Genomic DNA, 10549 nt, shown 5'->3' with positions numbered 1-10549 from the left:
CATAGCTCTCACTCCTGGTGCTGGAATTTCCACCCATTCATCCTCAGGGTGTGAGTCTGCATGTGGCCTTCTTGACAAACCATCAGCATCCCCATTCTGATGTCCTGGACGATATTTTAAACTGTAGTTGTAGTTGGATAAAGCAGCCATCCATCTATGTCCAGTAGCATCTAACTTTGCAGTGGTCTGGATATATGTTAAAGGGTTGTTATCAGTCTGAACTTCGAAATCAGCTCCATAAAGGTAGTCATGTAGCTTGTCAACCACAGCCCACTTCAGAGCTAGGAATTCCAATTTGTGTGCAGGGTAGTTTCTCTCTGTTGGAGATAAACTTCTGCTTCTGCTTGCTGATAAAGGCTACAGGTCTCAGTTTCTTGTCATGCTCCTGGTAAAGGACTCCTCCCAAACCTTCTCGGCTAGCATCAACATGTAAAGTATATGGCTTTCTTGAATCAGCATAAGCCAGTACTGGGGCATGTGTGAGACAATACTTAAGCTGTTCAAATGCCTCTTCACACTCAGGAGTCCAACGGTTCTCTATGAACTCTTTAGAATTCCTTGGTCCCTTTGGCTTCTTCAACAGAAAGTCTTCATCAGTTTCATCAACTATATCATTTTGCAGCAGTTGGTTGAGTGGTCTAGCTGCTTTTGAGAACCCTTCCACAAACCTCCTATAATAACCACAAAACCCAAGAAAAGACCGCAGTTCTGTGATGGTTCTGGGTCTGGGCCAAGATGTCACAGCTTCAATTTTGCTGGGATCAGTTGATATTCCCTCTGCAGATACCACATGTCCCACATAGGTCACTGAAGATTGGAAAAACTTACATTTATCCAGGGACAACTTCAGCCCTTCCTTCTCAAGTCTGTCTAGTACTTTCATCAGCCTCTGTTCATGCTCCTCTAGTGTCTTCCCAAAGACAATAAGGTCATCGAGGTAGACTAGGACTTCCAGGAGGTGCATATCCCCAACTGTTTTTTCCATGATCCTCTGGAAAGTTGCAGGAGCACCTGAGACACCTTGAGGCAAGCGATCAAATTTGAAAAATCCCAAAGGAGTAATGAATGCAGTTTTTTTCCTTATCTTCAGGGTGCATAGGAATTTGGTAGTATCCACTCCTCAAGTCTAACACACTAAAATGCAGAATTGGTTAACATATGACATCTACAGACTCCACAAGACAAAAGTGAAATACTACAACTTTCCGTGGTTTCCGAAATGTCTATAAATGTAGGAACTGCCTGTAAACATAAGCAAGCCAAGAGTACCAGCATATTGCAAGCGTACAGGGCAGATAGAGTGAAGTGCTGCCCCTTTCTGTTTAGAGTGCTGAAGAGGTGCCATGTAGTAAGCACAGTCCAAACACAAGCCTTGATAAGCTGTGGTCACTCCAAGGCTGGGCTAGATATAGAGCAAAGTGTAAAACAGAGTACAAGAACTGGTCAGCAATAATGCATGACCTGCACTCTTCAATATGTCTGTAATGACAAAGTGTATGTTCTGATGTCACATAAGTCTGTATCACCCAATGCAGTGTCTTAAAAGATGAGCAGTATACATGTGTAAAATTAGCACAAAAAAAATAAAAAGCTGAACATTTGGGAAAAAAATGCAAATCCACCTTCAAACGTAGAAAAGTCTAACTCTGGAAGTACTAACAAGGAGGTCATCATCGAAGAAAGTTGTTTCTATGACGACATTACCAGTTAAAACATTAGCTGGCATCATCTGGGATTCTGGGGCAGCCTCTATTAGGGACTGCCAAGTGTTCATAGAATTGGGGATCACAAAACCAAACTCAAAGAACCACTCTTCTAGACATTGCCCTTTGAAGTATACTTTCTGCTCCAGTCTGAACTTCTCCATCTGTTCTGCAGAAGAGAAATTTAGCTCCCTAGAAACAGCTTTGCACTTTAAAATTTTCTTTGGTACACGAGCTTCGTGTTCAACCCCTGGAATGGAAAGGTCCTCTGTACCCTGCCACAGAATTTTCCCAGTTTCTGCGTCTCGGAGATTCATCCAGTTTAATTTGAATCCCTTCAGGATTTGCTTGGCTCTTTCATCCTGAGACATGTTGGATGCTGTCCTTGATTTCCTTGATCAGTTATTCTTGATGAGCGATGTACAGTTCAGGTTTTGCAGTCCTAGTTATGCAGTGCTACAAAAGCCAGTGCTGTGTTTTTTTAAGTGATTTCAATACACTTTTGGCCTCTGTAGATGATCCAGATTTGTGGAGCCTACACACGACTCATACTTGCACACATGAGAGGGGCAATTCCAATTCAGAAAAATTTAATATGATGATCTGGCTGAAATTAGTTTTCAAAAAGCGGATGCATGATGGTGTCTTGCTGACCAGTTAAATGGTAATAACATAGAGGTGACCTAATACTGACTGTGACTGTCAGTATCACTTTGGCAGGTGATTTGGGGCCCTTGTGGCAAAGTCAGGAATAAAGACGAATCTGTCACAAAGACTGTAAGTACAATGGTAGTTCGTGTGGGCCAGACAGGTGCAGGTAAGCGATAAGGACCAGTCAGAATACAGGAAGGCTACACAGGCCAAGCACAGTGAGGGTAGGTCGGTGCTGGGGTACTATAACAGCTCCTCTGCAATAACTAGTAGTTCCCCACCCGTATCACACAGGGTAATAACCCAATAACACACCTTGCAGGTTTGCATGCGCCTGGAGAGAAGCAGCGTGGATTCAGACTGACAGACTTGTTAGCTTTCCGGTTTGAGCGCCGCGGCCCTGGGAAGAACTATAATTCTCTACTGGGTTTTCGGAATTGTACATTAATTTCTCGTTATTTCTACATTAACAATGGATCCTCGTCAAAGGCTCTGGCTAAGAGGATTTACTAAGCTACACCAGTTCCTCCTATCTGCCCTCTGACGTTTAGCACAATTCAACAAAAAATGCTAGCACAGCCAATCACAGGCCGAACACCCCCAAATGTAGCGCACCCGTAGGTGTAGCTGTGTTAGATGGGTCCTGCTCTCGTCCACCTCTGGTGACACTCACAACCCCCAGTGATACACATAAACCAGCAGTGTAATAGCAAGCACTTTTATCAGATCCGAAGACCCAGTAATAAGGATAAATTGAACAATCTCTCTTTTAGCAATATGTTTCAACAAATAAGTCAAAGCATCTGAACACACAGTTATAGCACTAATGCAATATCAAACGTTAGAAAATGACAATGAATAATAAACAGACTGATCTAGTCAACTCAGATAATGTTTAAGTCAAATTCCCTGAACACTGGCCAGTGTTAATAATAGCAGTAAGGCCGGCAGTTGGAGCTCATATATAAACCAGTATTTGTAATCCACAAGGCAAATAAACAGTAGTTGTGATCCACCAGGCTGTAGTGGGAGGCTTCACTCAGGAGAGCACACGCAGAAAATGACACAAGCTGAATTATTGGTGATATATGAATATTGGTGATATATGAATAATCCTCTCCAAATAGGCCTTTACCCTTCAGAATGGATTGCAGGCAGGCAGATATAAAAGTCCTGTCTCTAGTCCTAACTGTTATTGGCTTGTCTAAAGCCCTGCAATGCCTGATTAAGTGAGAGTCAAAATCAACAGGTAGCACTCACTGAAAACTGCTTACAGTTTCTCCAGATATTGAGCAGACTAAGCAGTCACCATGTGGTGTGATCTGTAACACTCCTCTTCAGATAGCAGACAGTCACTGGTCTCTGTGAAGAAAGGATTCCATCTCACATGCAGCACAGCTCTGGGTATAACTCTATCTCCCCCAGATCTCCTCTGCCTTCCTGGAAGTTCTCCCTCTTCCTTTTTCCTTCTTTCAGAAGTCAGTCTTTCCCTCATTGGCTGCAACTCCTCAGTCTGAAAGCTGCTCTCCTATTGGTGGCAGGAATCTTTCTTCTTCCTGTAGGAGGGAAACTGCAAGCCCAGCAAGGTCTTCAGCAATTAACTGTTTCAGTGCTGAAGATTAATAGAACTACAAGTCCCAGCAATATGATTTTACACAGAATATACTTTGCACAATTTAAATAATAGCCATGTTAGCAGGATGGCTACATTAGTTAAATTGCTTGAAGTGGCAAATCATTATTAAAAATGTCCAAGGAAGCAAAATGAAGACAGAGATCCTCTATTGTCCTAGGCATGAGCCCATGGGCGTCCACAGAGGGGGCAAGAGGGGGCAGTGCCCCCCCCTGGGACCAGGCCCGGACTGACCATCTGTTTATTTGCCCTAGGGGCCGCTCTGTATTTTTGTAAAGTCAGCCGCTCCTGATCTATAATGTTTATTTCAAACTGTGGGCTCTAGGACTGCTCCTCCGTCCCAGCTCCCACTGTGGCTCCGCCCCTTCCACTCGTCTCCGTTCTCATGCTGTGCTGTGTGCAGGCCTGCCTGCCTGCCATCAGGGGGGAACAAGGAAGAAAGGAAGTACAGGAACTGATGTGGTAAGAAGGGGACTACATCGCCAGCAGTCACTGTGCTTCTCAGGAATCTCTTTAGCCTGCACTCTGTCTCTCTCTACCCCTCTCTCTCTCTCTGAGTCTTTGTTTCTCTCTCTGCCTCTCTCTCTCTCTCTCTCTGTCCCTCTGTCTCTCTCTCGCTGCACTCTTTCTTTCTCTCACTGCACTCTGTCTCTCTCTGTGAGTTTCTGTCTCTCTCTGCACTCTGCCTCTCTCACTACACTCTCTCTTTCACTGCACTCTGTCTCTCTCTGCACTCTGTCTCTCTCTGCACTCTGTCTCTCTCTGTGAGTCTCTGTCTCTCTCTCCACTCTGCCTCTCTCACTACACTCTCTCTTTCACTGCACTCTGTCTCTCTCTGTGAGTCTCTGTCTCTCTCTGCACTCTGCCTCTCTCACTACACTCTCTCTTTCACTGCACTCTGTCTCTCTCTGTGAGTCTCTGTCTCTCTCTGCACTCTGCCTCTCTCACTACACTCTCTCTTTCACTGCACTCTGTCTCTCTCTGCACTCTGTCTCTCTCTGCACTCTGTCTCTCTCTCTCTCTACTCTGTCTTTTTCTCTCTCTGCACTCTGTTGTTCTCTGCACTCTGTCTCACTGCACTCTGCTTCTCTCTGCACTCTGACTCTCTCTGTGAGTCCCTCTCTTTCTACAGTCTCTATCTGTCCACCAATGAAGTTTTTTCTAACTTTTATGGGGGGCCCCTATCCTAACCACCAATTGTTTTTTTTAACTTGTATGGGGGTCCCTGGTAACCAGTGGGTTTTTAGTGTTTGTTTTATCTCCCATGTTTGGAGGGAACGAAACCTGTATAGGGGAGAGTGGGACTTAGGCAAGGGACCCCTTCCCCCAGGGCTTTAGGTAGTTTGTCCCTTAGCTGGGGCTGTCTGCCACCCCAGCCCCCCTTCCCTCCCCCTGGACACATACAAAGGGAACAAAGGGAGAGATACATGGTGGGGGGAAAAAAGGGGGCGGGCTGGGGGAGGTAAAGGGGGCTGGTGCAGAGAAGGGACAGATGCTTAAGGAGGAAACCAAGCCAGGAGCAGCAGACTAATTTTTGTTTTTGTTTCAGGTAGATCTCTAAGAGCTGTGCAGCAAGAACTCATCAGGATATCTGCTGGAAGAGATCCGGTCATCGCTGAGATGGAGGTGAATGCGGCCCAAGGGGTGAAAATCGGAGCGACGAAGAGGAGAGCCATGATGCCCAGGAGGTTCCGGGAAGAGACAGAAGGCTCGGCAGGGGACATCGCTAGGCCCAAGAAGAGGGTAAGTTGTTCCATGCAGGTCAGGAGTCAGTCAGCGAGAGGTGGATGCGGCAGAAGAGACGTCGTCGTCGGCGAAGAGGAGGAAGCACAAATGGTACCCCTCCCCCCTTTTCCATTGGGTGGCGGCAGTGCGGCTCCAGGAGAAAAGACGGTTACAGTGCAGGCCTACCCTTTGGAGAGTCACTAGTGTGGAGCAGACTTTGACTGCACGGTCTTGTCTGAGTCATGCAAGGGGCTGGGGTTAGCGCCAGTTATGCACACGGTTGGGAGCAGGAGGATGGGCGACTGATTGGTCACAGAGGGCGCTTGGCCCCATGATCCCTGCTCCCTGTGGTTGTCTATTACGGTGTGGGCACAATGCCCAGGTTGGTGATAGGAGCCGCAGCTGGGGGTCAGGGGGTACCTAGTCCTTTTTTAGCAAAAAGTAATAAATAAAGAAAGTGACTTCCACACATATTTTGCACCAATTAAGTCTCTGTGTCATTCTTGAGGGGGATGAGAGATGCCCCAGGGGATAGGGGGATCCTTGGCCTAGAGGGAACGAAACCTGTATAGGGGAGAGTGGGACTTAGGCAAGGGACCCCTTCCCCCAGGGCTTTAGGTAGTTTGTCACGTAGCTGGGGCTGTCTGCCACCCCAGCCCCCCTTCCCTCCCCCTGGACACATACAAAGGGAACAAAGGGAGAGATACATGGTGGGGGGAAAAAAGGGGGCGGGCTGGGGGAGGTAAAGGGGGCTGGTGCAGAGAAGGGACAGATGCTTAAGGAGGAAACCAAGCCAGGAGCAGCAGACTAATTTTTGTTTTTGTTTCCCACCCTCCCACCCTGTAGATGGATGGAGGCTAAGAAGGTGCTCCAGGGTCTTCGGACCGATCGCCTAGATGGGGTCAGGAAGGAATTTTCCCCTGCGGTGCTAATTGGAAAAACACACCGAAGGGTTTTTTTTTCGCCTTCCTCTGGGGCATTATTATATGTGAAGTCAAAGGTACTCCCTGAAATCAGCTGCGGCTACAAATGTGTGGGGGTCAGCGGCAGTGCGGCTCCAGGAGAAAAGACGGTTACAGTGCAGGCCTACCCTTTGGAGAGTCACTAGTGTGGAGCAGACTTTGACTGCACGGTCTTGTCTGAGTCATGCAAGGGGCTGGGGTTAGCGCCAGTTATGCACACGGTTGGGAGCAGGAGGATGGGCGACTGATTGGTCACAGAGGGCGCTTGGCCCCATGATCCCTGCTCCCTGTGGTTGTCTATTACGGTGTGGGCACAATGCCCAGGTTGGTGATAGGAGCCGCAGCTGGGGGTCAGGGGGTACCTAGTCCTTTTTTAGCAAAAAGTAATAAATAAAGAAAGTGACTTCCACACATATTTTGCACCAATTAAGTCTCTGTGTCATTCTTGAGGGGGATGAGAGATGCCCCAGGGGATAGGGGGATCCTTGGCCTATGTGGCTTTTATTATTGTGGTGTTGGGTCTGGGACTGTCATCTAGATTATGTAGGTACCCAGCAGAATGAATTGTAAAAAAAGAACATGTGGCTACATGGGGGATTTTTTTATGAATAAACAGTAGCAAGTGAGAAACGTTTTCACTTGAAATCCATTAATTCATTCAGGAATACCTTTACAGCACACCTTATCACCAGGGTTATCTTACTTAGTGTTACCAATAAAAATATATTTCTATAATATTTTTTTACATCCTGCAGAAAGCAGGGATTTGTTTATACATACATTTTTGCCGTTTTACCCCTATATATGAGTGGATGTGTACAAGTCAGACCATTGTGTGTTTACATGTGGGCTGCTTTGATTTTTTTTTTTGCCAGGGCTGCTTTTTACCCCCAGTCCGGCCCTGCCTGGGACTGTGCACATAAGTTTCCACCTGTTCGTGCATTGGCCCCAGCTTACTGTGGTTTCTGTCGCGATCCCTCGAAGATTTTTCTTCTGTGCAGCAGAGTTTTCTTTTAGCTCCTTCCCTAGGTGCTCGCTCCCCCCTCCCTTGTCACGGTGCTGCCAGATCGTATTACTTCAGCTGTGACAGAGAGAGGGAGCAGCCAGGGAGTATCTGATTGGCCAGTAGCACAGATTGCAGCGCGGGAGAAAACGAAGGAAGGAAAGCCCTATCTATTGCAGTATGCAGCCTTGTACTTGTGAGTTCTGGGGGTATTTATACAATTACTTGCCCCTGTGCCATCTGTTTGTGAGTTCTGGGGGTATTTATACATGTACGTGCCCCTGTGCCATCTGTTTGTGAGTTCTGGGGGTATTTATACATGTACTTGCCACTTTGCCATCTTTGTGTGAACTAGGGTTGCCACTTGTCAGACAACCGGTATTTTGAAGGGTTGCCCGGGTCAAATTAGGGAAACTGTGCAGGATTCCCTTGATTGACCCGGCGATCGGCTGATCGCCGTGGCATAGCTCCACCCCTTGATGGCAGTGACACACCCACCTATCTCACAGGCCCGCCCACAGATGCCTCCTTGCCCCACCCTGGAAAATTTTCTGCGGACACCCATGAGCCCACCCAAAACCAAATTTGGCATGAGCTTCAAATGTCAAAAACATGTAAATACACAGTTACAACTTGTAAACATAATACATATGAAGTTAGATTGAAAAAAAGACACACATCTATCAAGTCCAACTTTTTATATCTATATATAACCTGCCTAACTGCTAGTTTATCCAGAGGAAGAAAAAAAACCCTTTAGAAGTCTCTTCAGCTGAGGGGGAAAAATTCTTTCCTGACTCCAAGGTGTAGATTCATCAAAGAGTGAAGCCAGAGACCCCCACAACCTGCAGAGCGAAACACGCCCCTCCCCATCCACTTCCACGGGACTTCCAAAGGCTCATCCACCAAAGGGTGATAGTGAAAGTTCACCGCTTGACAAACAAGCCTCCAAAAATCCCACAGAAACCAATGGAGAGAGGCGGCACATCACCCCGTGGACCACGGAGCTCCACACCCACCCCCGACAAATCCACTCTTAAGATGCCAATCAGACAAGTCCCTGGGTCAACTTGTACAATGAGCTATTTTCCATAACCCTGTATTCCCTCACTTGCTAAAAAGCCATCCAACCCCTTCTCAAAATACACTGTAAACTGCTGCAATAACAGCTCTATTTTGCATAAAGTTTATTATATTTAATGTTCTATCCAATGCCATTATAAATTTCTATAAGTAATCCTACTTTTAATATGAAAAAAACGACTTATATCTTTTTGGAATACAGCATATGATGTCACTGACATAATAATGTTGAGAATGCAGCTTCATTGTATTAATTCACCAGTCAGAACCTGGTGAAATAGATTTTGGTGCAAAGGTTAACAAATCGACATTTTCACACTTTGATAAATCAGCAGATTTACGATCGTTCACCAAGCCGAAAGTTCACCAGCGACAAGGTAATTCACTAGTAAAGTGGATTCCTCGTCTTTTAGTAAATGTCGCTGCGACTTGCTGTGACTTAAACTTTAGTAATGTGCCCCACCATCTCTGCATTGACTAACAGAGATGAACGCACACCCAGAGAAACACACATACACTCAATTGCTACACAATCCTCAACCAATCTCAACTTGGAACTCTGGGGCACCAGTGCTTACATAAATCATCAAAACAATACCAAAAAATGCCTTTATGGCCTTTGCTCAACCATTTTTATTCCATTTACTAATCCATGGGGCTGAATCAGACTTGTTATAATGAATTCAGTGAGAATGACATTGTGCTCTACTTTACAAATCAGTAAATGCAAATGATCAGGGAACTGAGACAGAGAAATTGTAAAAAAAAAAAAACTGGTTTTAATGGAATTAACATCTGAACAGATGATTTAGTTCCTTCATTTAATGGAGCTCTTTCCTTTGATATGGGATAGAAGGATCTCATGAATATGCTGATACAAAGAGCAAGTGCCAGGAAAGACACAATTAATTGACAAGTTAACTTAATAAACGTTTAAGGCTAAATCTTACCCTGCATTAGTCTAATTTTACAGTTTCATAGTAACAATCACGCATGAAACATTTATTATTGTTATCTATTGTAAAACATTATATCAATATTATGATACCAAACAGCAAATATATTATAAGAAACACTTATATTTACTATAACTTTCATTTTATGTAAAAACATGCATGCATGAACAAATACACACATATGGAAATATACTAGCACATAAACATACCTATATACATAGTCAATAACATTCCATTTACTCCATGGACTTTTTTTCAGACAACATTTTACAGCTTGGACAGAGATGTTTGGAAAGATAATGCGGGTTTCTGATGCCTTTTCCCAGTGTGCATACAAGGGGGTGTCAGCAGATCTGGGAGCCCTAGATGTTCTATATGTCCATCTCTATGGATTGCCAAATGTGATAGTTTACAAATGTTTGACCTGTGTATGACCACCCTTAGGCTTGATAACATCTAGAACAGAAGAGCTAATACAGAGCTTCTTTGTGTTACTGAGACTTGAAAGTTTTGATAGTCCAGACATAAAAAATGGGAAATAGGAAATGGCAAGGCACACTGATTATGCTGGGACACCACAAGATTATGGGGGTTATTTACTAAAATCTGTTAACTTTAGTATTTTATAGAAATTCTAAGCAACTTTTCAATTGTTCATATACTTCATAATATATATTTTTTTTATAGTTTTGTAATTATTTGCTGCCTGTTTCTGACCCTTTCCAGCTTTCAAATAGGGGTCACTGACCCCATCTAATAACAAATACTCTGTAAGGCTATGCATTTATTGTTATTGCTACTTTTTATTACTCAAATCAATGCATGGATGCTAG

General features: G+C 44.8%; 1 protein-coding gene and 1 long non-coding RNA gene across 4 annotated transcripts; one reads left to right on the top strand and one right to left on the bottom strand.

The window, feature by feature from the left end:
- Positions 1–1624: 1624 nt before the first annotated feature.
- On the bottom strand, positions 1625–4170 carry LOC121396924 (retinal rod rhodopsin-sensitive cGMP 3',5'-cyclic phosphodiesterase subunit delta). The gene has a single exon (XM_041572583.1). It carries the CDS (start codon positions 2072–2074, stop codon positions 1625–1627), a length of 450 nt encoding a protein of 149 aa, XP_041428517.1. The 5' UTR covers positions 2075–4170.
- A 5-nt stretch (positions 4171–4175) lies between these two features.
- On the top strand, positions 4176–7100 carry LOC121396925. Of its 3 annotated transcripts, none has more exons than XR_005963265.1 (2): positions 4176–4449; positions 6559–7100. It is a non-coding gene; the product is annotated as an uncharacterized LOC121396925 (long non-coding RNA). The 3 variants fall into 3 exon arrangements; XR_005963266.1 differs by lacking the exon at positions 6559–7100 and adding an exon at positions 5541–6196; XR_005963264.1 differs by lacking the exon at positions 6559–7100 and adding an exon at positions 5537–6196.
- Positions 7101–10549: the final 3449 nt, after the last annotated feature.

This window comes from Xenopus laevis, chromosome 8L (assembly GCF_017654675.1).
Source record: "Xenopus laevis strain J_2021 chromosome 8L, Xenopus_laevis_v10.1, whole genome shotgun sequence".
Lineage (NCBI taxonomy): Eukaryota > Metazoa > Chordata > Amphibia > Anura > Pipidae > Xenopus > Xenopus laevis.
Note: the sequence above shows the minus strand (reverse complement) of the source record. Positions and strands in the feature narration are given on the sequence as shown.